Here is a 27,633-nt window from a genome sequence, read left to right as displayed (position 1 = left end):
TAGCCAGAAAAGGAGGCTTAGCGAAAGAATGGGAAAGGGTTCTGGGACTATTTTCTTTTCACTTATAGATTAGATAGCCTCTGAATCCACAGTTGGTTGTACGCCCCCACCTCCACCCATCTACCCCCTTAAACTGCAGACAGGAATCCTGCCTCCTGCTTGCTCTCAGCCCTTCTCTCATCACAAGGGGATGATTGGAAACCACCATCTGTATTTCACTGATAGCTTTACGGATGGCGTAGCAGACAGACCCAAAGATGCTGGGCTCCTCTGGAGTCCTGACAATTCGGGAAAGCTAGGAGCTCTGAAAGCCAGATGTGGCAGAAAAATGAACAGGTCTGGTTCCTGACTCTATAGAGCATGAGACGGCCTTTGAGGGAGGAGGGAAATATTTTTAGTAGAGAAGTGGCTGGCCAATTTCAGTGCCTCTGAGTTAGCTGATTCAAGACAATGTCCCCAGCACTGGCACTCACCTGGTGTCCTTGGGTTAAAACAGCTCGCCTCTCAGAGACTCGGTTTTGAATTGGGTAAAAATAAAGATCCCACCTTTTAATGTGGGAGACCTAGTTTCGATCCCTGGGTTGGGAAGATCCCCTGGAGGAGGGCATGGCAACCCACTCCAGTATTCTTGCCTGGAGAATCCCCACGGGCAGAGGAGCCTGGTGGGCTACAGTCCATAGGGTCACAAAGAGTTGAACTGAAGTGACTGAGCATGCAAGCATATAGGCACACACACACACACACACACTACCTTGAAGGCTTTTGTGCAGGATGAGAAAAGTCAGGGCTTCTCAAGTGCCAGACCCTGACATCTGATGAGTGTTTCTCATTAAATCATCCATGCTAACTAATCATCATTAGTTAACATGGCGATTCTCAGGCCCCATGTCCAGCAATGTAGCTTCTAAAGGTCTAGGGAAGAACCCTGTAATCCAGTTTTTTGCTTTGTTGTTTTTTTTTTTTTTGCCACGTTGCACTGATGTGCATCTTAGTTCCCCATGGAGGGATTGAACCTGTGCCCCCTGTATTGAAAGTGCAGCATCTCAACCACTGGACCACCAGGGAAGTCCTTGTAACCCACACGTTTAATAAGTCCCCAGTGGGCTCCTGCAGGTGGGCCACCTCACCTGAGCTAGTGCTTTACATTCTAGCATTTTCAATGTACGTTTCCTAAGGAACATCCACCGTTAAACCATGAAAGTCCAGAAGAGCTACTGGGAACCCCAGGATTACCCCAAGGGCAAACAGGTCCCAGAAGACCTTCAGTTCAGTTCAGTGCACACATAAGCAAACAATTGTTCTTAGTCAACATGTGACATTTAGGGGTTACTTTCTTCTTGGTGATTACAGACTTCTGACTGGTGAACAGAAGCCCAGGTCAAGGAAATGAAGAAACAGGGAGAAGGCTGACATGTTTCATGATGAGCTCGGGAGAATCCAGCCCTGCACCAGGAGGTGGTACTCATCTATCCTCCTAGAAAGGGTAATAAGAGTAAGAGCAGGTAACCTTGATCAAGCATGAATGGGCCAGGCAGTATTCTGAGCATTAACTCGTTTAATCTTGACATACCCTGTGAGGTAGGTTCTAGTATTTTGTCCATTTTCCAAATGGGGAAACCAAGGCCCAAGGACATTCAGTCACTTGCCAAAGGTCACAAAGCTAAACAAGTGTCAGGGCTGGGATTGATTCTAAGCCATCCGTCACCTGAGACTGTGCTCTTAAGCATTACCCACAGTGCTCTCCTAGAATGTTCAACTGCCTATAAGGAATTTTAATTCAGTTTCTTCATTAGGCAGCTTTGAGGCTTGAGTTCTGCTTCTTGTCAGGTGTAACTGTGGAACCCTGATGGAGACTGTGTTCATTTTATTATGTATCTCATTTGGATGCTTCCTATGTAACTCTCCAGGACCCTCTCGTCCTCTTGTTTCTCTGCATTCAAAGACAAAAACAAACAAACAAAACCAAGTGTGGAGTTTCCACCAAGGCTTCTCTCTTTTATGTCCTAAAACCACCTGCATCTCCAATTCCATTGAGAGTCGACTGTGATACTAATAGGGTCGATGTGACACTTCTCTGGTTTCTTCCTGAAACAACATCTATCTTAGCTGCCGCTGGCAAGACTAACCCCAATGATCCTATTTTTTAATTCAAATTTTTACTGAGATAGTTTTAGATTCACACACAGTTTGTAAGAAATAATACAGAGATCCCTTGTACCGCTTACCCAGTTTCCCCAATGACAATATCTTAATAAAACCACAGTATAATATATTGACTATCATGTTGACACTGATACAATCCACAGATCTTATTTAGATATTCCAACCTTGTTGTTTCTCAGTCACTAAGTCAGGTCTGACTCTTTGCAACCCCATGGACTGTAGCATACCAGGCTCCTCTGTCCACTATCTCCTGGAATTTACTCCAACTCATGTCCATTGATTCAGTGATGCTATCTAACCATCTCATCCTCTGTCCCCCCCCTTCTCTTTTTGCCATCATGCTTTCCTAGCCATCAGGGTATTCTCCAATAAGTCAGCTCTTTGCATCAGGTGGCCAAAGTCCTTCAGCTTCAGCTTCAGCAACAGTTCTTCCAATGAATATGCAGGGTTGATTTCCTTTAGGGCTGACTGGCACACACTATTGTGTGTATATGTTAGTTCTATACCATTTATCACAAACATAGTTTCCTCTGTCTATCCCCAAAAGTTGTTACAGAACAGTTTCATCAAGCATCCCTCCTGTATGCCCACCTCCTTTTTCACCCCTGACAAGCAGTAATCTGTTCTCTGTTTCTAAATTTTGTCATTTCAAGGTATTATATAAACGGAATCATATAGTATGAAGTTGTTGGAAATTAGCTTTTATTCACTCAGCATAACCCCCCTTGAGATGCATCCAAGCTGTTACAAACATTGATAGTTCACTCCTTTTCATTGCTGAGTAGTATTCACTGGTATGAGTGTACCAGACTTTGTTTTTTTTTTTTTTTTTGGTGCCAATTTTAAATACAGTTTTATTTAAGACATTGCATTTTTCCACTTACAATACAGTGCTTGTAAAGTGCAATGTTTTTCCATGTGCACACAAGACTTTGTAAACTATTAATTTGTTGAAGGACAGCTGGGTCATTTCCAGTATTGGGTTATTATGAGTGATGCTGCTACGAAGAGTCATGGACAGCACTAAGTCTCTTACCATTTAGTATGATGTTAACTTTAGTTTCTTAGGTAGATGCTTTTTATCAAGATCAGGTAATTTCCCTCTTTTCAAACTTGCTAAGAAAGAACTATTTTTCTAAAACCTGTAAATTATAAATTACAGTCACCCCTGCCTAAGGGTAACAATTTCACAGAACATGTGTGTGTCTGCTTAGTCGCTCAGTCATGTCCGACTCTTTGCGACCCCATGGACTGTAGCCTACCAGGCTCCTCTGTCCATGAGGATTCTCCAGGCAAGAACACTGGAGTGGGTTGCCATGCCCTCCTCCAGGGGATCTTGCCAACCCAGGGACTGAACCCAGGTCTCCCGCATTGCAGGAGGATTCTTGACCGTCTGAGCCACCTGGGAGGCCCATGAATACTGGAGTGGGTAGCCTATCCCTTCTCCAGGGGATTTTCCTGGCCCAGGGATTGAAATGGCGTCTCCTGCATTGCAGGTGGATTCTTTACCAACTGATCTACCAGGGAAGCCCAAAAGTGCAAGTCGACAGAACATGTAGGGAGGTCTTTTTCTAATGAAGCCAGATCTACAGGTATGATCATCAAGTGGACCCTTTCATTTTCCAAAGAATGAAATCATTTTTCACAGCCAGAGACTCAGCTCATGCCCATCACTGTAGCTATTTTGACACCCTTCTTCTTTGCCTTCCAGACAAGCATGTGTGGGGCATCTTTAAAACCCCACACAGAAAAACTATATCATACTGGTTTACATACATTGTATTCTCAGTAAGTAGCAATACCAAACATTTGTATAGTGTTTCACGACTCATTTGGCCTTGACAGTGACTCTGGGAAAACAGGTCTTATGAGTCTTCCATCTAAGAGCTGAGGCTGAAAGAAGCAAGTGATTTACTAGGGCCATTTGATTTTTAGAAAAAGAGCCAGGATTGTCTAAGCCCAAGTCCACATTGGCTCTGGTGGGTAAAGAGACCTAGACCCACAGATCCCCAAAGGTCTTTTCCAAGTCTAAGGCACTGAGAACCTATGACAATGGGAAGCTGGCTGACTCAGGGGGCCAGTACCCTTCAAGTGGCCGTATCTTCATTCACACCATAATTGCCCTCCCTGGCACCTAGGTAGAGTTCCCCCACTACTGCTGATGCTGCTCTCACGACCACGAGTCATTTGGCTTTATCTCATGGGATAAATCTCCTAGGATTCCATTCATATTAATTTCTGACCTTGTATTTTTCCAGTTCTAGCACATGCTTGCCCTGGATTCAAATAAACAATGCCAAGTAAGTGTTTCTTTCATTTTGTTTTAGCAACATTATTTTTGGAGGTCTCTTCTTTTCACCATTCCCAAGTTGCCCTTTCCCCCTGCCCTTTGTATTCTTCAGATGGATACCCCCAGTGTTCAAGGGCTGCTGCACGCCTCTCATGATCACTGTACAATCCTAGGTACAGACTCTTCATAAACTTATTTGATGAGAACTCATTCACCACAGGCTGTGCCAGGGCTTCATAAAGAAATGGAGATATTCAAAAGATATTGGTATCTTCAGGAAGTTTATATTCTTATTCACCCTTGTTGACCAGTACCTGGCTTACAAAGTGGCAAGCAGAAGAGCCACTCTAAAATCTTATAAGCTAAAGGCTATGTTGACAGTCTTGTGTTGACAGTCCATTAAGGTCCCCAAACTCTTTGGCAGCAGGGACCAGATTCACGGAAGACAATTTTTCCTTGGACTTCGCTGGGTGGGGGTTGGGGGTGGGGGAGTGGTTTCGGGATGTTTCAAACGCATTACATTTATTGTGCACTTTATTTCTATTATGATTACATCAGCTCCACCTCAGGTCATCAGGCATTCAGAGGAGGTTGGGAAACCCTGTGATGGATATTGGAATCTGCTCAAGAGTTGTCATGTCAAAGTCTGAGGTCAGGTCAGCCTTCTGTTGCCTGTCATGTGCTCCTGTTCATGAAGGAAGAAGTAGACTTGGGTGCTACGGCACCTTACTTACGAGTTATCCTATTCCCAGCCCCCACCTCTTACATGACTTCATTGTGGTATATACACAGAGAGGAGTGAGCAGGAGGAAGAAGGTAGGACAGGATTGTTGTTTGTCTTCATTCACACCCTGTCTTGGGTTAGAAGTGGACTCTGAAAGAACCAGTTGGGCCATTTGGAATGTGATGATGGGTATATACCCAGATATATTCAGAAGAAACCCACTGCCTCAGGTTATCTTTATCTTGTCAGCTCTGGCCAAGTACCCATGTCATGTCCATCAGCAGGAATTCTGAATCAGGATGGGGGAAAAGAATCTCAGAAGCCAAAATGCCATCCTGTACTCGTTCTAGACTTTAAAAAACACCTCTCCTCTTCTGATCATCTCTCCCGCCATTCTTCCATGACACCAGGTATATTTGGGGATGTTAGTTAACAGGCACACATGTAGCAGAAAGAACACTTCTGTGGCTTCGCTGTGGCAGCACTGTGCATGTTAGTGAAGTGTTGGAAATAACTTATAGATCCACCCGTAGGAGACTGGTTAAATAAATAACGGGGGCGTTGGTATAAGAACATGACATGGACATTAAAATCATGCTGTAGAAAAACAGATAATGACATTGAAAAATGTTTTTAGTGGAAAACATTGGTGGAAAAACTTGTTAACATTTGTGCAACCCAAACATTGCACAACCAAGTACAACCCAAATCTTGTGGGAAAAAATAAATAAATAAATGTGTGCGTGTGTGTATCAGGGGGAAGAATTTGTACTAACAGGCATCAGAGTTCCTCTTAGGGGAGAAATGATCTTTTTTTAGAATACCCTCATCAACTGTGATTTTATTTTTTTTAAGAAATCACTTCTGCCCATTATGTCCTCAAAGAGAGCAGGGGGAGACCCTGGGAGGAGAGGTGCAGTGAAGGCTGCTGAAGGGTTTCCTGAGCAGAAAGCACTGCCTGTTCGAGAAGTGCCCATCTGGAGAGATCCAGGATCATAAGAGGACCCAAGGCATCATGGCAGAGGAGTGCCTGTAAGCTGGGATTAAAGGGAGGCTCCAAGAAACAGGGCCTCCCAGGTGGCACTAGTGGTAAAGAACCCACCTGCAGTGCAGGAGACTTAAGAGACGTGGGTTTGAGCCCTGGGTCAGGAAGGTCCCCTGGAGGAGGGCATGGCAACCTACTCCAGTATTCTTGCCTGGAGAATCCCATGGACAGAGGAGCCTGGTGGGTACAGTCCATGGGGTTGCAAAGAGTCAGACGCGGCTGAAGTGACTTAGCACGCATGCCAAGAAACACGCCTGCAAGGGCTTTTATTCCCAGGACCCCTGATCAAGCCCAGGGGCTTTCCTCCTCTGACAGAGGAAGGCAGCTCAGTAAGCTGGCTCCAACTCAGGGCACCAGAGAACAGGCAGAGCGGGCACAGGCTGCTGGCTTAGCACCCTCTCCCTCTCCCAGGGGCCTCGACTTCCTCCACAGCCTCCTCTCCCCGGCCCATCAGTCCCGCTTTCTTGCTTGCGAAGCTCCCCAGGGAACCCAGCAGATCACAGCACGAATCTTCTCTTCTCTGAACTGGTCTGACTTGTGAGAGAGTCCGAAGTTCTTTCCCTGCTAGTTCAGTTCAAAGAACGGGTCAGGGAATCCTGGGGCGGAGGATGGACAGGGCGGAGAACAGACATCGTCTATCTGAAGCTTATTTGCCCACACAATCTCAGGCCAGAGACAGGTCTGCCTAGAACCCAGCAGTCTGTAAATGTTACAAGTCAATGGCTTGACTTAAACCCTGAGAAAATGGAAGCAGGCACAAACCTTAGGGGCCCCATGGCCCTTGGGCCTGCAGGAGATCAGCTGCCTTTCAGAGGAAGCCTGGTGGATTATCGTTCACCCAGCCTCGCGGGCCCAGATAGGAAACACCCACACCAAAGCCTGCCGGTTCACATCTTACTCACCTCCTCAGCCCTGCAGACACTTAAGAGCTGAAACTTGCCCTGACCCCTCTTTTGCTCACTTGCTTCCCATATTCCCCCAGTCTCCTTTGCTGAGTCCTTTGTCCTCCCCTCTTGCACACTTTCCTGCCATAGTACTTACTGGAGTAAGAGTTAGATTTACACATGAAAGTGAAAGTGAAGTCACTCAGTCGAGTCAGACTCTTTGTGACCCTATAGACTGTAGCCTACCAGTCTCCTCCCTCCATGGGATTTTCCAGGCAAGAATACTGGAGTGAGTTGCCATTTCCTTCTTCAGGAGATCTTCCTGACCCAGGCATTGAACCCAGGTTTCCCGCATTGTTGGCGGACGCTTTACCTCCTGAGCCACCAGAGAAACTAGATTTACACATAGCCACCATCTATTAAGCATCAATTACGTGCCAGGCACTGTAGTGGACATGCATGCATGTATCCTTTAATTTCAATCATCACAGTCCGATCTGGTGCATATTATTGCTTGCATGCTATAATGGAAACAGAAGCTTGTCAAGATGGGGACTGTACCAAGGTTAATGGAGGAGTAGATGGGAAGTCAGGGGTCAAAGCCAGACCCTCTTTTGCTAAGTAAAGTTCCTCTCCATTAGGCCTCCTTGCTCTTAGGTTTTCTGGGGTCTAAGTCTGCTGCCTGCCTGTTCCTCTGTGCTCCTTTCTTCCTCTCTCCCCCCCCTCCCCCATTTTCACTGGCACACACAGGGACACAGCCTTTCTCTCCCTCGAGGTGTCAGAGACACAAGTTCCGATGACCAAGTGGCATCTGCAACCTGAGGTTCAGGTCCATTTGAGAAAGGAGCTAAGTTCTGACTCCGCACAAGCAATATGCCCAGAAGCACATCCTGGTCCAGATGTGCTCAGGACCTGGCCGAGACTCCTCAGAGCTCTCCAGTCTTAAGCCAAGGGTAGCAACTCTCTGAGAAGCTACAGCTTAGCTAGCAACTGTTCCCTGAAATGCTTGGCCCTGCCACTGCCAGCTCATTTCTTAAAAGCCTTTTACCTGCTCCATCAGAACTTCCAGGTCTAATGTAGCTAGTTTTGCCAGATTTCATAGGGTGAATGATGGCCTGCTAAGAATCAAAGTCTGAATTTTTGAATAGTCTGAGAGGATCTAGCAGCAATAGGTAATATCTGATGCCATCACTTTAGATTCCAGGGCCCAGGTAATTAATATTTTACAGAGGCTTCAAACCCCACTCTGGTTTCTCTCGGAGACCCTCTGTCTGATTCTATCACTCTGCGAGACTGTGGGTTCCTTTATTTTGGTTTACCTTCACATGTGCAAGGCTACCTTGGAAATCTTGGTTGAGATCTTTCATGCCTATTTGTCAGCACGTATCAGTAAACTAGAACAAAAGACAGCTTGTTTCCTGTTTCCTTTCTAAATCTGCTTGCTTCCAGAAGAGAGAGAGGCTAGAAGGGGGTGGGGTGGGGGGTACTAGACAGTTTTCAAAATCCTAGACGGCTCAACATTTCTGAAAGGGGACTTGGAGGGCATCTGACCCAACACCCTGCTGTTTACATATGAGGAAACTGAGGCTTGGAGTGATGTGACCTTTCCCAAGTTACAGTGCAAGTGAGCAGCAGAGTCTAAATGAGAACCCTGCTCCCACAACCCCGTGCCATGTTTTGAGGAGAACACGGTGGATTTGAGATTTGGGCTATGAACAGCCATGGCAAGCATCCAATAAGGATCTGATGAGTGAGTGAGCTTCCTTCCGGGTGCTGTGTCTGAGCTACTGACGGGGCAGGATTTCCTAGACTCAGGGGCTGAAAAGAATCTTGGTCATAGACCACCCATACGGTCCCTTCCTCCACACCAGAGGTACATCATGAATGCTCAGGACCAGTCTGTATCACAAGCTCTGACTCAACTTTCTTCCCTTTCTCACCAGCAGATTCACACCATCACTCATGCGTTACTGAGTGCAGAAGGGCATCCATCCCCCTGCTGTGAGGGTACCATGCTGCCAGGACCTAGCCCTGTGTGTGCTCTGGGGTGGTGGGCACTGCAGAAAGGATAAGTCATAAGATGGGATAATAAGAGAAAGTTTGGGGCTTGGGATAATTTTGCTTGACATCTTATGTGTCACATTCTGACATGATTAGACAAGACTGGTAATATCCAGAACAGCATTAAAAATCGCGTGTATAAGGTGGGCTTTTTTTAGGGGGAAAATAAAAGAAGCAAAACTATGCATAATCTTTCCACACAGATAATCCCGTCATCGTTTTTCGTTAAAAATAAATATAATAATGCATATACTTAGAAAAGTCATACACTATAGAAAGATTTAGAAGAAAAAGTTAAAAAAGGAACACAGAGGAACCTTAAATGCATATGACTAAGTGAAAGAAATTAGACTGAAAAGGCTACACACTGTATGATTCCAACTATAGGACATTCTGGAAAAAGCAAACGATGGAGACAGTAAAAAGGTCAGTGGATGCCAGGAGTTGGGGTGGTTAAGAGATGAAGAGGAAGCACACAGAGGATGTTAAGGGCAGGGAAGGCACTCTGTATGGTACCACAGTGACAGGGACATGTCATCATACATTTGTCTAAATCCACAGAATGTACAACAGGAGAGAGAACCTCGAAGAAAACCATGGACTTTTGGTGATCGTGCTGGGTCAACACAGATTCTGTAACAAACGTACCACTCCAGGGCAGGCTAGGCATGTATGGGAGCAGGCAGTATATGAGAAATCTCTGCTCCTTACCTTCAGTTTTGCTATAAATCTTTAGGGTTAGTCGCTCAGTCAGGTCCGACTCTTTGCGACCCCATGGGCTCCTCTGTCCATGGGATTCTCCAGGCAAAAATACTGGAGTGGGTTGCCATTCCCTTCTCCAGGTCTATAAACCTTTAATTGCTCTAAAAACAATGAAATCATAATCATCAAAAAGAAAAGTAAAAATGTCCAGTTCTGTATTCAAATGAACAGCTTCACTTGCATAATTTCAGATAATCTTCTTGAAAGCAAATACTGTACTAGCGTATATGCTGATGCTAATTTATACTTTTTAAACACTGATCTGCATTCTGCCTTTTTTAAAAAAAGATTTTTATTTATTATTTATTTTTGGCTGAGCTCAGTCTTCGTTGCTGCATGCAGGCTTTCGCTAGTTGTGGTGAGCGGGGGCTACTCTCTGATTGCACCACGGTGGCTTCTCTGGTGACAGAGCACAGGCTCTAGGCGTGGAGGCTTCAATAGTTGCAGCAGGTGGGCTCACTAGTTCTGCGTATGGGCTCAGTAGTTGCAGCTTGTGGGCTCTAGAGCACTGGCTCCGTAGTTGTGGTCCATGGGCTTAGTTGCTCCGTGGGATGTGGAATCATCTCGGGCCATCTCGACCCGTGTCCCTTGCATTGGATATGGATTCTTAACCACTAGACCACCAGGGAAACCCCTGCCTTTTCACATAATGATAGATTTTGGGGACTGGTTCCTATCCATCCACACAGAACTCTCCCATTCTCGGTAACGGCCACCCAGTTCAGAAAGAATGGAGAATTATTCTTGTCAGAGCTGGAAAGGACCTCCAAGATTCTGGACTCCAACCCTCGGACGTCAGAAAACTTGAGGCAAGATCCTTTGATTCCAGGCAGCTGACCAGTAAGAGACAGAACTTGCTGTCCGTATCACTCCATCAAGTCACACTTCTGCTGTGTTCTCGATGGGGATGTCTGAAGACAAGGGGGGGAACTTGGCCTGCAAAGAACGGCGGTCACATTCTTCTCATCAGAAACACTTTTGTTTTATTAGCAAGTGCTTTTCTTTTTGTGGTTGACCTGCATTCGGGGAATCGTTTGAGTGTGTGTGTGTTTGAAACAAAATGGGATAGATACTGAATGTAGAAACCATGCATCAAGAGAGTTTTCCTATTATCTACTAGGGATACTATTCAAGGATCCCTTTTAAAATTGTAAGAATTAGTGGGAATTTCCTTCACTGGGCAGTTCCCACTTCTTATTTCTTTCTATTTTATTTCTATATATTATTTACTTGGCTGCACCAGGTCTTCACTGTGGCCTGTGGGATCCGGTTCCCTGACCAGGGATCAAACCTGGGTCCCCTGGCATTGGGAACATAGAGTCTTAGACACTGGGCCACCATGGTATTGCCCTCACTTCTTTTTTTAAAAAATAATTTTATTTATTTTTGACTGTATGGGGTCTTCATTCCTGCATGGCTTTTCTCTAGTTGCAGAGAGCAGGGGATACTCTCCATTTGTGGTGCACAGGTTTCTCACTGTGGTGGAGGCCTCTCTTGGTGCAGAGCATGGGTTCTAGGGCACTTGAGCTTCAGTAGTTGTGGCACATGGGCTCATTAATTGCAGCTCCCAGGCTCTCGAACACAGGCTCAAGAGTTGTGGTGCATGGGCCCAGTTACTCCGTGGTGCGTGGGATCATCCCGGACCAGGGATCGAACCCGTGTCTCCCGTATTAGCAGGCAGACTCTCCACCACTGAGCCACCAGGGAAGCCCCCCAGTTCTTTTTCCTATTCTTTTGTCTTTCTTCTAAACACCCCCATTCACTTCAAAGGATAACTTATACTTCAATACTTTATAGTTTATAAAGTACATTCATACATTATCTTCTTGCTTCTCACCCTTACCCTGTGAGTTAAGCTGGCATGATTATACCCATTTAGCAAGTGAGGAAACTCAAGACTAGAGGTCTTGTGACCAGATTAAGTTCACGTACGTAGTGAATGTGCCACCAGCTGTCACATGAGTCTCCTTCAGTTCCCGCCCCACTAGACACAGGGCCAACTGGATTGCTTACTGCTGGGTTTGGGGGAGGGGTTGTTTTTGTTTCCTGGGACAGGAGGTTTTGGCTCCCAAAGTTAGAACTTATCAGTCAGTCACAAAAACACAAACTTAAAAATAAATACTACTTTAGAGGATGTTAGGAGAGCAAATGTTGCATGCCACACAGAATAATATTGTGTCCAATCTCATTTAGCACTTAAACCAGAACATATTTTTAAATGATGCGATCATTACTCTCATGACATTAAAACTGACCAGGTCTGCAGTAATGCATTTGGACAAGTCCAGATGTTCCTCTTCTAGTGGGTCACAAAACTGATCACTGAAGAAGTAATGGCTGAAATTAATTCCTACTCTTAACAGATCCACTTGAATTTCTCAAGACCTCTTAACTAGAATTTACACACTCTGGAGAGAGGGGCATAACAGGGTTCATTAGAAATTGTGACTCATCAAATTCTCATTCCTCTCTGTCCACATAAATTCAAGTCTCCTTCCTAGTGACACAAAACCTGGTACAGAGTATATATAGGACACTTTCCCCTTAACCACCCAGGATGGTCATGAAATGGGACTCTTAAACATACAAGGCACATCACGGTAATAAAAAAAAAGTAGTGACTTTTTTTCCATTAAAATAAAAAAAGGAATAGCTTAACAGAAGACAAGACTGGAGGATGGGCAAGCGAGTTGCCCTAAAAATGTCAAGGCTTTTCCTTGGTACACTGATGAGATGTATTCTGTGTTGCTTCAAAAGGTATATAGAATACGAATGGATTGATAGAAATTTCAAGGAGGCAAATTTTTGTACCTAAGAAAGAAACTTCTAAAGATGGAGGCTGTGGGGTGAGTGTTTAGAATTATAGGCTTTCAAATTAGAGACCTGGCAGATGAGAAATTCCAGTTTGCCATATACTACTATGTGACCATGGGCAAGGGACTTAACTGTTCTAAGCTTGGATTTTCTGTCTCAGAGTTAGATAGGCATATACGTAAGTTCATGAAAGGCAGTGACCTTGTCTGTGTACCCAGCTCTCAACCCCAGTGTCTAGCGCCTATTAGTTGCTCAATTAATATTAATGAAATGTTTGAATTTCTTGGATCCTTAATATGAGACAAATGCTAGGATAAGCATTTTCATTCCTTTCAAATACATTCATGGAAAATCTACTGGATGCCAGAAACTGGGCCCATCACGGTAGTCTTTACTGCCGTTGTTGTGACCGTTATCATCATTGTAGCTGTTGTTTTGTGGTGGTGGTTGCTAAATAAGTCACTTTAGGTAGTGGTAAGTATCCCTATTTTTGGAAGTGTCTAAGCTCATGTTGATGACAAGGTGGTGATGTTGACAAGGAAATTCACACACCACTGTAAGGGCCATATCCAAATCCAAAATCATAATTCTGATTTTACATAACTCTCAAGCTAGCTAGTTAGCACTTCCTTAGCACTTTCATTTTTTACACACAGACACACGGTGAAAGGGAAACCTTTGCTCCACAGTCTTCCTCTGTGTAATGTTGTCTGTAATTTGAGTGCTGTTTTAAACTCCTTTTGGCTGAACAAGAATAGAAGGTCCACTTGGATACAGTTCAACCCAGGACTCTTCAGGTTCAAGTCAACTCTCCTTGGCACCACACATCACATTCTGCTTCCTTTTTTTTCTTTAATTGAAGTATAGTTGATTTACAAATGTGTTAGTTTCAGGTGTATGACAAAGTGATTCAGATATATATATATTATAATTTTTCAGTATAGTTTATTATAAAATTTGGGAACTGTTGGTTTTGAGTCCTATCAGACATGGTATCATTTCATTGCTGATATGAAAATGTGTATGTATGCATAAAAGGAAGATAATGAGTTTTACCCTGCTAATAATAATTTCAAGGCCATATGAAATCCATGAGGAAGACCATATGTGCCTGCTAAGTGGCATCAGTCATGTCCTACTCTTTGCGACCGTATGGACTGTAGTCTGCCAGAGCTCCTCTGTCCATGGGATTCTCCAGGCAAGAAAACTGGAGTGAGTTGCCATGCCCTCCTCCAGGGGATCCTCCTGACACAGGGGTCAAACCAGGTCTCTTTCGTCTCCTGCACTGGCAGGCATATTTTTTGCCACTAGCACCACATGGGAAGCCCATAAACTCTTTTAATCTTATGTAGTATTATCTTTGGCCTTTTTTTTTTTTTAAGTACCTTCCCCGCTAACACACACATCTCATACAGCATGGCTCGCAGAATCTCTTTCCCAGCCCGGGATGGAACGTTGGTCCCTGGCAGTGAAAGCACCACATACTAACCACTGGACAACCAGCAAATTCCCTTATCTTTGGCTTTTTTAATGTCTGGTACATTGTCCATGCTAGAGCTGTGGCTGCTGCTCTGTGATTGGGAATGGACCACAGTATTGTCTTAGTGACAATCTGGTCCCAGCAGGGACATCTGATTTTCCAAAGCCAAATATCTGGAAATTAGGAAATTGCTGGTTGGTTGGTTGAAACACTGGGTTTTCATCCTAGTTGTATGAAGGAGGCACAACCTGGTGATGAAAGAAAACAGCTGGCAGGAGAGAATGTTCCATCTCACAGGTCACTCCCAACCTGTGAAGCTCTGGGGACAGTTTCTGGTTGCTCCACATCTTGGCCTTCCTGTCCACCCTGCAGTGAGTCCCCATGCCTTGGATGGGGCACTCCCTTGCATTTTGGCTGTACGGACTCTTATTTCAAGATGTCCTAGACAGTTGCTGGCTACGAGCCATCCAACTCATTACTTTTGTAGGTAAACTAAGGAACTTCAGAATCCACTTTAGAAATCAGCCTGAAGTCTACATTTGGCATATTCTTTTCTTGAAAGCATTCTACAAGTTTAAATTCTCATATTCTTTCTTGGAAGATGAACTTTGAAGCCATGTTTACAGGCTTAAGATTTATTGGTCAAGGGGCTGCCTGAGGACCAGCCTTGGGTCAACAATGGCTTGGTGGGTCAAGCTCTCCCATCCATATGGCAAGATCTTGGTTGAGCATCTTACCATGAAACCCGTCTCCTTCTTTCCCCTTCCTTTGCCAGTTCTTATCCCAACAACTCATCTTCTGGTTACCAGGTTAACTGCTTGTCTCTAGCTCTTGACCTCTTCTTTTAACAACTGAGTTCTTGCATTCGTAATTTATCCATCTTCATGCTCAGTCCTTTGGTTCCCACACCGATTTCTGTCAGGTACCTTTTGTCTTAGAATCTGCCTCAGAGTCTGTATCTAATTTTGTCCACCTTAGATGCATGCACTCAATCATCTACTGGTGTCCCATTGTGGGGTGGCTTCAAGGGTACAGTCACATAGGACCCATGTTCAGAAGGTCCTTGTATTTGATTTAATGCTCTGCTGTTGACTTCTTGAAATTCTTATTTTATCTTTGAAACTATGTCTTGGAAGCCTTCCCTGGTGGCTCAGAGAGTAAAGTGTCTGCCTGCAATGCCAGAGACCTGGGTTCGATCCCTGGGGGTCGGGAAGATCCCCGGAGAAGGAAATAGCAATCCACTCCGGTACTCTTGCCTGGAAAATCCCAGGGACGGAGAAGCCTGGTGGGCTACAGTCCATGGGGTCACAAAGAGTCGGACACAACTGAGCAACTTCACTTTCTTTCTTTTGTAAGTGAAGCCCCATGGGATAACGGAGCATGAACATGATCAGAAGAGAGGCACACACACTCTTTGAAGCCCCACGTAGTACCCAGCATTCACAATGCCCCATAAGCATACAGCGGTTCCACAATGAAGGGGAGTTCAACAAGCATAAGGTAAGGGTGCTTGGTCTATAACTAAGTAAGCATATACACTGACAGCCCAAAGAGGCCAGGCTTTCCATTCAACCCAGAAATTGCTTCAAATGCAGAAAGGAAGCAACAGTGCTCTAAGAAACACAAATAACCTAAAACCCCAGCTTATCCTTTCTTGCTTAAGTTACTTCCCTGTGCTAGCCAACCACTTAGGCTGAAAATGATGACAGAGAAGGAAAGATTTGGGTGGGAGTAAGGAATAGCTCCCTTTCCTTTCCTTACTCATCAGAAAGGCAAGATTGGTAAAGAGTGCACACAAAAAAGTATGCATATAAAAAGTGAAATAAAAGCAGTTGAGTTCATTTTGTCAGCATTTCCACAGTTCCAGTAGGAATAAACTACATATGCATGTACAAACTGCAAAACGTGAATTGTGGAACTTACGTGATTTCACATACCAGTTAAGTGCTCTTGTATTTCCACTTAAAACTGGCACTGCACACTATAAAGATGAATGGTAAATTCATGCCAATCCTTTAAATCTATAACTTTCTCATAATGACATTAAATAGCAGATAAAAACACCATGTTGAGAGAGACCATGAAAGAAAGGGGAAAAGCTTTATCTTTTAAGACCTTTAAGGACAATTTTCTCCTGCTTTTTTGAAGAAGGAGCCCCACATTTTCATTTTCCATTGGGCCCCACAAATTATGTAGCTGGCTCCAGTTCTATGGCTTGAAGATGAAAAAGTACTGATAAAACTGACTGACTCTCATCCAGGCCTTTTTCAGGTGTGACTTATTTAGGCCGTGTCATTCCCCTGTCCTGGGACTTTTAATTCAATAGAAATTACCTGCCCCTTCGGTAAAACAAATACTTGCCCCCCAAAACATAGCTCTAAATAGATAGGAAGATGGACATAAAATGATGTGGAAGGAACTTATACAAAGTCACAGGGTGTGCCAGGAATAGGGGCCTAAGCTGACTCTCCTCTAGCCTTCAGATTCAATGCCATGGCCTGTCAGCACTCATCTCCACTGTGGGCATCTGAGTCTTGAACATCATTTGAAAATACCCACAAAGTCATGCATTACAACCTTTTGATCACATCCCAGCTGGGGCCCTCACAATCCCACAGGAACAGATGTAAAGCAAAAGGCTCTGTCTTTCAAGAGGTTTTGCACAGAACATTCCAAGGCCTCAGGGGAGTCCTGTGTCTTGTTCGAGGTCAATGGGAGTCCATCAGTTGGCCAGTATATGCCTCTTTTGTAGCCTTGGTAAGAATTACATGTCTACACCTCCCCTGGCAGGTCAGAATATCTTTTCTAATCATTGTATCAAAATCATTAGAAATTCTGAAGTAAGAAGATGCTGCCCATCTTTTCCCTTGAATTTCTTAGAGAATAAGACACGCACAATCAAATCGAGAAGCCTTCCACCATTGGCCAGTTCCCTACTAATCAGAAGGAAACTCTAAGCCAAAACAGACCACAAGCACCTTGAAAATTGCCTGCATACCCTTCAAATGGTCACCTCAAGTCATCCAAATGGATTTTTAGGCAAATATCTCCTAGCAGATTCTAACTGCCCACTTGCTGTTCTCTTGGGGCCTTCAATGCAGAGTGCAAGGACCCCCTGAACCTAGATTTCCTCCAGAAGCCTCACAACAGTTTTTGTTTGGTGCTGAAATGCCCTTAGCAACATGGCCTAATCCTCCAGGTATTTCTGAGCTAGTCCATGTTGCTTCTAAACCCCAAAGCTCTTCCTCTATGCACAGCTGTGTAGAAGGACAGATCCTTGAGAGGACCAACATCTTCAGACTGTTCCTACCTGGAGCCCACTGGGTTGCTCAGCCAGCACTGCAGCCCGGATGGAAGGGCCAGTTGCCTTTTTGCCAGAACAAACTTGCAGTTGCTATCTCTTCCCTTCAATCAGGCACAGGGGGAAAGATTATCTTACAGGCCACACTGCATTGCTCTGGTCCTAACAACAATAATAGGGACCATACTTCTTCCTCTTTCCATCCAATGATCATTGTAAACACGTATTTAAAAATTTTAGGTTGCCCTTGAAAATAATCTTCACAAAGAGATTTTAGTGAAATGTAAAAAATGCTCTGATACAATGGCGACTGGGCATAAAAACAGGATGCAGGAGGTCCTTCACTTTGTAAACAGTTTACATTTAAGTAAAGAAAAAGATACAGGAAGGAAATATATCACAATGGATTTCTTTAGGTTGCTGTGACCATAGGTAATTTTGCATTTTCTAAAAGAAAATACAGTTGATAGGCATGCATTACTTTTGCAATCCATAAATTATGAATATTAATAAGTGGCGAGCACTGGAACAAGCAGCAGAGGGGGAAATCTGCCCTTGCTACTTTCCATTCTCTCACCACTAAAGTTTTCCAGAGTGTGTGTGGGGGGGTGGGCGTGGAGGTGGAGGAACTGTTCAGATCTTAGCCCCGCCCACTGGGCCGGCCTGACCAAAGGAAGACACAGCTTTAGTTTCACCATGGAAATATAACCCCTTCTGGGGAGACGGTAGGCTGTGCTAGCCATAGGCTGGCAGCCAAAAGCATGGGGTGAGGGGCAACCCTAGAATGCCCATGGAAAATACTAAATAGAAGACTCTACTGCCACTCTGAAATCACTGCATTAGTGATTTCTCCACCCATGGCCACTCTGCCCTTTACATTCATCAGGCAGTAGTGAATATGCCAGAGACTTGCGGGAAAGGAAGGGAATCACTACGTGCCTTGTGATTGACTGAAATACATCTATGCCATATTACTACTACTTTACCTGCTGCACTTACCAGTAGGACTGCTATCACAGCACCATCCCCACCGTTGCTACTACAACTATTATTATTAATCCTTCATGTTTGTAAACTACTTAACAAATTTCAAAGTGCCTGGCTCTGCCTGATTAAAGATGACACTGGATATGGCCTTATGGAAGCAGAGGTAGGCTGGCACTAGAGGCATTCAAGGGAACAGAGCTGACTGGCACTCCGAAATAGAGCACAATTATCCACATATATTTTTCATCCCTCAACTGTCTGGGCTCCAGACAAATCCACCATCCCCAGCCACACCCATTCTCCTCACCTAACTCTGCTCCAACTGTCCAGAGCTAAAGAGTTTGGGCAACTTCAAGGGTTAGGGACCAGGAGTGATGGCCTTTAATTTGATCAGAGGAGGTGGATCATTCCCAAATCCCACCAGATGGGGTGGGAGAAGACCAAAGAGTGCTTTTCGAATATAAGGCCTCTGGCAACCTCTTCCACCTTCTCTTAGGAAGGCCCTGGAATGACCCAGACTCCTCCGTTTTTAGAGACTTTAAAATTTCCGGTGCCGAAGTTAATTTTTAAAAATGCCCGACTTTGACCTTAATCTCCAAAGTGTACTCGGGAATTTCTTTTCCCAATAAAAGGACTCCCTTTTCCTCAAAGCCTAGCAGTCAGCTGGTGTGAGAATCAGTGCTACACGGAGTGGGAGGCGGGGGGCGAGAATGTAGCACAGCTCAAGCCCAACCTTGAACTAGTTTCCCTTTGAGATTGCTCTCTTCACCTGGCAACCAAGGCCCCAGCAGAGCTCGGAGAGAAGAAAGTGCATTTTGGAATCCATTTTGCTTGAGATGCTGAAAGCATCGTAGCAAACTGCCCTTTGCCATTGGGGCCAAAGGGACTCGGGCAAGGACTTGACTCAGAGATGCGGTCAGCTGGGGGGAAGCTGAGGGCCAGCTCTGGTGCCAACGATCCCCGGGGCCAGCAGCCACTGGGCATGCGGTGGGTGCGGGTGGCCCACCCCGGGTGCTGCTTCCCGCATTTGGACCCGGGTCCACTGGTGAGCAGTGGCAGCAGCACTCGCCGCCAGGCCGGCTGGGTCCCCCATCTGTCTGTCCAGCTATTTATAGGCGAGATTTACGAGGATGCGGGGGAGGAATGCGGGATGACCACGAGTTTCAGAAGGTTTAATCCTAAAAGTCACACTTTTCCCAAAGCGCCCCCCCTCCCGGGTTCTCCTTCCCGGAGCGGCACGGTCCCCGCGAGGGAGTGCGGGGCGCGGCGCGGTGACCGGAGGACCGGGGCCGGAGCATAGGAACCAGCTCCGGGCTGGAGACGGGGAGGGCAGAGGAAGGAGGGGCCGGGAGCGCGGCGCGGCGCGGTGCAGCTCACCTGCCAGGCTGTTGTAGCAGTCGATCTCGATGGCTTCCACCGTCTTGCTCTGCTCCTCCGAGAGGCGGCAGGGGTTGGGGGCCCCGGCCGGGGAGGCCCCGCGCGAGTCCCGTTCCCGTTCCCCGGCGGCCGGCAGCAGCCCCTTCAGCTCCAGCAACGCCCGGTGGTATTTGCCGATGGCTTCGCGGAATTTCTTATCCTTGTAGCACTGCGCCCCTTGGCTCTTGAACTCGTGCGCGCGCCGGATGAACTCGGCGGGCTCGGCCGCCGCCCCAGCCTGGCCCCGCGCCGGGGTCCCTCCGCCGCCGCCGCCGCCGCCCGGGACGCACAGCGGCGGCTGGGGCCGCTGCGCCTCGCCGGCCGCGGGCGGACTCGGGTTCCCCTTGGCTCCGGCCGCCGAGCCCTTCCTCTCCATTCGGCCGCCGCCCGGCGCCGCCGCGCCCTCCCGGGTTTAAACGCGGCGGGCGCCGGCCCCGCGCCTGGAGAGCTCGGCCGCGGCCGTGACACCCCGCGGCGGTCTGTCGTCCCGCACTCCCATTCTTCTCGCCAGCTGCGGGAGGCTGCGCTCTCCTCCTCCTCCTCCTCGGATTGCCTTCCCCTCCTTCCCTCCGCCCTCCCTCCCCCACTCCCGCGCCGCCCGCCCTCCGCCTCGCCCTCCTCCCCTCCCGCAACCTGCGGGCGGCGGCGACCTGGCCCCGGCGCGCTCCGGGGCTAGCGGGGCCGGGGGCCGGGGGCCCGAGGGGCTTGGCGGGGATTGTCGCTGACCCGGAAGAAGCTTGGCTCGCCTGAAGGAGGGGAGGATTAGTGACAAAGACGAGCCCTTTTTTTCCCATTCAATCCAGCCCTCGGAGGCGCGCCTAGTCTGAAAGAGACGCATGGGGGAGGGGGTGTGTGTGTGTCTGTGTGTGTGTGTAGGGATGTATTGTGAGTGTATGTGTGTGTGTAGGGATGTATTTGTGAGTGAATGTGTGTGTGTAGGGATGTATTGTGAGTGAGTGTGTGTAGGGATGTATTGTGAGTGAATGTGAGTGTGTGTGTAGGGATGTATTGTGAGTGAATGTGAGTGTGTGTGTAGGGATGTATTGTGAGTGAATATGTGTGTGTGTGAGGGATGTATTGTGAGTGAATGTGTGTGTGTGTTGTAAGGGAATGTATTGTGTGAATGTGAGTGTGTTGTAGGGATGTATTGTGAGTGAATTGAGTGTTGTGTGTGTAGGAGTGATTGGAGTGAATTATGTGTGTGGTGTAGGGATGTTTGTGAGTGAATGTGAGTTTGGAGGATGTATTGTGATGAATGTGAGGGATGAGTGATATGTGTGTGTGTAGGGAGTGTTGTGTGAGTGTAATTGTGTGTGTGGTAGGGATGTGTTGTGAGTGAATGTGAGTGTGTGTGTAGGGATGTATTGTGAGTGATATGTGTGTGTAGGATATTGTGAGTGAATGAGGTGTGTGTAGGGATGTATTGTGAGTGAATGTGAGTGTGTGTGTAGGGATGTATTGTGAGTGAATGTGAGTGTGTGTAGGGATGTATTGTGAGTGAATGTGAGTGTGTGTGTAGGGATGTATTGTGAGTGAATATGTGTGTGTGTGTAGGGATGTATTGTGAGTGAATGTGAGTGTGTGTGTAGGGATGTATTGTGAGTGAATGTGAGTGTGTGTGTAGGGATGTATTGTGAGTGATATGTGTGTGTGTAGGGATGTATTGTGAATGTGAGTGTATGTGTGAGTGTGTGTGAGTAGGGATGTATTGTGAGTGAATATGTGTGTGTGTAGGGATGTATTGTGAGTGAATATGTGTGTGTGTAGGGATGTATTGTGAGTGAATGTGAGTGTGTGTGTAGGGATGTATTGTGAGTGAATGTGTGTGTGTAGGGATGTATTGTGAGTGAATGTGAGTGTGTGTGTAGGGATGTATTGTGAGTGTGTGTGTGGGGGGATGTATTGTGAGTGAATATGTGTGTGTGTAGGGATGTATTGTGAGTGTGTGTGTGTAGGGATGTACTGTGAGTGTGTGGGGGGTATATTGTGAGTGTGTGTGTGTAGGGATGTATTGTGAGTGTGTGTGTGTGTGTGTGTGTGTAGGGATGTATTGTCAGTGTGTGTGTGTGTAGGGATGTATTGTGAGTGTGTGTGTGTGTGTGTAGGGATTTATTGTCAGTGTGTGTGTGTGTTTGTAGGGATGGGGGACCCCAGGCTGTGAAGCACATGCAGACCCACCCTCAATAGATTTCTTAAAAACTAAAAGGACAGGTGCGGCGGGAAGCAAGGGACATAGGCACAAGCTGCAGCTCCTGTTTCTTTGCAGTAAGAACCAGGAGCTGTGTTAATATTTTTGCGTTAATAATTTTAAGGTGGCAAGGCCTCTTTTTGTGTGGGTACAGGTTGTCACTGAGACATGCCCCTGTATGTGGCCACCCAGGTGCCCAGAGCACAGTGGGCACTTCACCCTGTCGGGCGTTGTGTATTCTGAGAGCCGTGGTGTGCTGACGCCTGGGTGTGCAGGCAGTTGTGCAGAATGAATCACAGACATCAGAGATGGAAAACACCTGTTACTGTTGGTCATCAAGGCTGGGCATGTGTCCTAGTTTCCATTTACAGAACAGTTCTGCCCTGTCTCAGAAGGTTCCATCCCTTACTTCATTCATTCTTTCAGACTGCCCTGGCTGTCTGCTGGGGATTTGCTGAGGTCAAGGGGCAAAGATAATCCAGGAAGGGACTGTCCTGCTCTCTCACTAACTCCCAGTCTACTGGAGGACATAAACCACCCACCCGTATACTCACTCTGTCAGGTAGAAATTGGTAAATGTCGCCAGAAGGAAAAGAAAATCCTGTGGAGCCCCAAGGAAGGGAAACTGTGCAGGAAACGTTTGAGGCCTTGAAGAAGATGGCTAAGATCTGATCCTGAGGAAATACAAGAAAATGACATCTCAACCAGAGTGAGGAAACAGCAGAGGTCCTGATGTTCGGAATCTTAGGGATGTTTACGGCATTAGTGGTTTGAGTTTCATGGTCTAAACAGAAGTAACTGAAAATGATTGGGTTAGATTATGGAAGCATTTGAAAGGGTTGCATCTGATTTTGTAAACAGAGGAGAAGGGTGGCCTGTTTTTTTAGTGCTCCTGCCCCCTTTATGACGCTGAGAAAAAGATGTTTGTATTTTACATCATTGGTTTTGAAGCGCGGTTTCCAGACCTGCAGCATCAGTGTCACCTGGAAAATAGAGATGCTGTTTCTAGGGTCCCACTCCAGACCTACTAAAATCAGAAACTCTAGGCATGGGGATCCGGCAACCTGTATTTTGACCCCGCACTCCCACCTTGATTCAGATGCACAGTCAAGTTTGAAGACTCCGGCTCCAAAACCTGACTACTCAAAGTGGAGGCCTTGGGCCAGTAGCATCCGCATCACTTTGGAGCCTGTTAGAGATGAAGAATCTGCAAAATCCCAGATCTGCTGACCCAGATCTATTCTCAAGATCACCAGGTGATTCATATGCTTATGAAGAGTGTGAAAAGCCCTGCTCTGGAGGATTTGCAAAGTACAGAAACGTACAAAGAACCACCCCCCCCCCCCCCCCCGCGCACACTCTATACTGTCACCAGGTATATTCTTTGTTAATATTTCGATATAATTCCTCTCTGTTTTTTTCTAAGCATCTATATTTGTACAAAGTACTCTTTTAATAAACATGAGTGGTATGAGTTGATATATACAGTTTCCTGCTCTTTTTACTTTATATTATATGTAATTAAATAGCTTCTTAAAGTCTTGTTTTTAATGGTTTCATAATATTCCTTTTGTCTTTGTAGCAAAGTGTATTTAATCATTTTTCTGTGGTCAGATTGATTCCAAGTGTTTGCTATTATAAAGAACACTGAGATAATAAAAATAATGGATACCACTTATAACAATCCAGTGGAATAGGTGTTGTTATTATCCCCATTTTAGACACCAGGTCACAGAGACTTGCCCAAGATCACACTGCTGATAAATAGAACTGGGGGACTTCCCTGGTGGTCCAGTGGCTAAGACTCCTCGCTTCCAAAGTGAGAGGCTGGGGTTGGGTCCCTGGTCAGGGAACTAGATGCCCAACGCTGCAACTAAGACCCAGCACAAATAAATAAATAAAAAGTTTAAAAAAGGAAGTTGAGCTGGCGTTTAATCCAAGCAATCTGGCTTTAGTATCTATGCTCTTAACTAACTCTATTCATACTTAGCTTTTGTCCTAATTTGTATTTCTTCACAAGAAATTATGTTAATATCTAAAAATGTCTTGAAACATACTTCGAATTTGCTTTTTAGAAAGATTGTAGTACTTGACCTCTCACCAGCAACATGCTAGTTTCCCAACGTCCTTGCCAACATGAAGGATTACACTTTAAAAAATATTTCCTAATTTGATACATAAGAGCTGTGTATTGAATGAACTGGGTTATCACTAATTTCAAGGGTGAACATTTATCACATGTTAGTTGCCATTTATATAGTACTGAGGGCTTTTATCTGGACACAGCCTTAATGTACTAAATTATACCTTATATATTACAGCACCTTACTTTTCTAAGTGCTTGAACATCTTTAATCTTATCTAATCCTCCTCACAGCCCCAGAGAAGGAAAATGATTCTCTATTCACATACTGAGCTTGTAGTAGTTTCTGACCAGTGAAAGATCATACTAGTTTAGTGGTTAAGATTTGGACTTAGACAGGTATAGGTTGGAATTCTATCTTTGCTGCTTCCTGGGCAAGTTATTCAACTTCTAAAAACTTCAAATATCCTTATTCATTAAATAGGGATTCTGTTTACTTCATAGGATTGTGGTGAAGTACATTGTAAGTACTCAAGAGATTATAACTTTAGTTATGACTCATTAAATTCCATCATGATTAGATTCCATAATAAATGTTATGGCAGACTCAGTCCATATTTGCTGACCCCTGGCCCTTTTTACTTTACAGTATTGTGTCAGGTAGAGCAAAGAGAAGAAATTGGGAGTTGTGTACTCTGAGTTGTTGTTTTTTTTAATTTTTTAAAATTGAAAAAGTGAAAGTGTTAGTCACTCAGTCATGTCCAACTCTTTGCAACCCCATGGACTGTAGCCCACCAGGCTCCTCTGTCCATGGGATTCTCCAGGCAAGAATACTGGAGGGGGTTGCTATTCTGTTTTCCAGATCTTCCCAACCTAAGGATTGAACCTGGGTCTCCTGCATCGCAGGCATATTCTTTACTACCAGGGAAGCCCCTTTTAAATTGAAGTACAGTTGATTTACAATGTTATGCCAATCTCTACTGTATAGCAGAGTGACTGTACACATATATGCACACATACACATACACATATATGGTATTCTTTCCCATGATGGTTTATCACAGGATATTGAATAAGTTCCATGTGCTATATACATTTTAAACTTCCTACTTAGGTAGGAAGAGCTACTGAAGGCAAATATTAGATGGAGATCCAGGCCTGGGGTTTGGTTACTGTCAGCAATAAGGTGTGAATTTGATCATGATAGTCACAATATTTAAATGTGAGAAGTATGTGCCCAATTGTTGTCTGTTTTTACTGTGTCCTGGCTTAATGGTCCAACATCTCATTCTTCAGTGTTAGGTTTGAGACAGAGCTGCAAAAGACATGTAATACACATGGTAACTATTCTGTGTAGGAAACAGCTCAACATAAGAGCTTCAGACTAGATTGAATGAAGGAGAGCATGAGTGAGGAAGGGAGGGAATATTATGGGCGGGGGGATGGAGTGAGAGGAAACTTACTATGCCCATCTGTCCCACTCTGCAGAGCTGTGTGTGTTTGTCTAGAACTGTTTTGTTTGCTTGTATTTAGTATGCTTCTGTCTCTGTCTAAACTACTCCCTGATAAGTGTGTGGTGGTTTCTCAGAAATGGCCTCCTCCCTTCAATGGAATTAAATAGGTGCCAGAGAGAATTTCTCAAACACTCTTTTCGTTAACTATTGACTATACACAGAGCACTGTCTTAGGAAGTGAGTGAAGATCCAAATGATAGACAATTTGGGCATGGATTTAGGATTCACAAACTCAGTGCTTCTCAAACTTTAACATGCGTGTGACTCCACAGGAGATCTTTTTAAAAAGCATTTCCCTGATTCTGCTGTTTAGGGTGGGACCCAAAAGTGTATTTCTAACAAACCACCTGGGGAAGATGATACTGCTGGTCTGTGGCCCACATTTTGAGGAGCAAGTATTTAAAAGAAAGGACGTTCCATCTCTCCCCTTCTCTCCTGGCCTTTGCTTTCTCCCAGAGAAGACATATTCACTATTTTGGGCAGATTCCAGAAAATTAATTAGTCCACACGTCACAAGGGCAGGATTCTGAACCTCCATGCAGTTTTCTCTTCCATTTCATGCACTGGGAATGGATAAGCTGAGTCAGAGCCTCCTCTTGGGGGTCAGGCCATCTTGTTTTCTCTTCCTCTGATGCATAGCCAAGCATACTTTTTATTGCTTCCATTTCTGGCCCAGTATGGCAGGGCAAGCGAGTTCCAGAAAAGCATCTACTTCTGCTTTATTAGCTATGCCAAAGCCTTTGACTGTGTGGATCACAACAAACTGTGGAAAATTCTTCAAGAGATGGGAATACCAGACCACTTGATCTGCCTCCTGAGAAATCTGTATACAGGTCGAGAAGCAACAGTTAGAACTGGACATGGAACAACAGACTGGTTCCAAATCTGGAAAGGAGTATGTCAAGGCTGTATATTGTCACCCTGCTTATTTGACTTATATGCAGAGTACATTATGAGAAATGCTAGGCTGGATGAAGCACAAGATGGAATCAAGTTTGCCGGGAGAAATATCAATAACCTCAGATATACAGATGACACCACTCTTATGGCAGAAAGTGAAGAACTAAAGAGCCTCTTGATGAAAGTGAAAGAGGAGAATGAAAAAGTCGGCTTAAAGCTCAACATCCAGAAAACTAAGATCATGGCATCCAGTCCCATCACTTCGTGGCAAATAGATGGGGAAACAGTGGAAAGAGTGGCTGCCTTTATTTTTCTGGGCTCCAAAATCACTGCAGATGGTGATTGCAGCCATGAAGTTAAAAGATGCTTACTCCTTGGAAGAAAAGCTATGACCAAACTAGACAGCATATTAAAAAGCAGAGGCATTACCTTGCTGACAAAGGTCTGTCTAGTCAAAGCTTTGGTTTTTCCAATAGTCATGTATGGATGTGAGAGTTGGACTATAAAGAAAGCTGAGCGCTGAAGAATTGATGCTTTTATTTATTTATTTTTCTTTTCTTTTTTTTTCCATTTATTTCCATTAGTTGGAGGCTAATTACTTTACAGTATTGTAGTGGGTTTTGTCATACATTGACATGAATCAGCCATGGAGTTACATGTATTCCCCATCCCGATCCCCCCTCCCACCTCCCTCTCCACTGGATTCCTCTGGGTCTTCCCAGTGCACCAGGCCTGAGCACTTGTGATGCTTTTAAACTGTGGTCTTGGAGAAGACTCTTGAGAGTCCCTTGGACTGCAAGGAGATCCAACCAGTCCATCCTACAGGAAATAAGTCCTGAATACTCATTGGAGGGACTGATGCTGAAGCTGAAACTCCAGTACTTTGGCCACCTGATGCAAAGAACTGACTCATTGAAAAAGATCCTGATGCTGGGAAAGATTGAAGGTGGGAGGAGAAGGGGATGACAGAGGATGAGATGGTTGGATGGCATCACCGATATGAGTTTTAGTAAACTCCTTG

At 45.3% G+C, this 27,633-nt stretch overlaps 1 protein-coding gene across 1 annotated transcript in view; it reads right to left on the bottom strand.

Moving 5' to 3' along the window:
* The window catches only part of TTC9 (tetratricopeptide repeat domain 9), a 32,037-nt gene extending 11,499 nt beyond the window's left edge, over positions 1–20,538 (bottom strand). Inside the window, exon 1 of the mRNA XM_043472425.1 lies at positions 19,889–20,538. Within this exon, the coding sequence (XP_043328360.1) occupies positions 19,889–20,303 (415 nt within the window). The 5' untranslated portion in view covers positions 20,304–20,538. The remainder of the gene's footprint in view (positions 1–19,888) is intronic.
* Between the last annotated feature and the right edge of the window lie 7,095 nt (positions 20,539–27,633).

The sequence above is a fragment of the Cervus canadensis genome, chromosome 6, assembly GCF_019320065.1.
Source record: "Cervus canadensis isolate Bull #8, Minnesota chromosome 6, ASM1932006v1, whole genome shotgun sequence".
In the NCBI taxonomy this organism is placed as follows: Eukaryota; Metazoa; Chordata; class Mammalia; order Artiodactyla; family Cervidae; genus Cervus; species Cervus canadensis.
The sequence above is the reverse complement of the archived record's forward strand: the minus strand, read 5'-3'. Positions and strand labels throughout refer to the sequence as shown.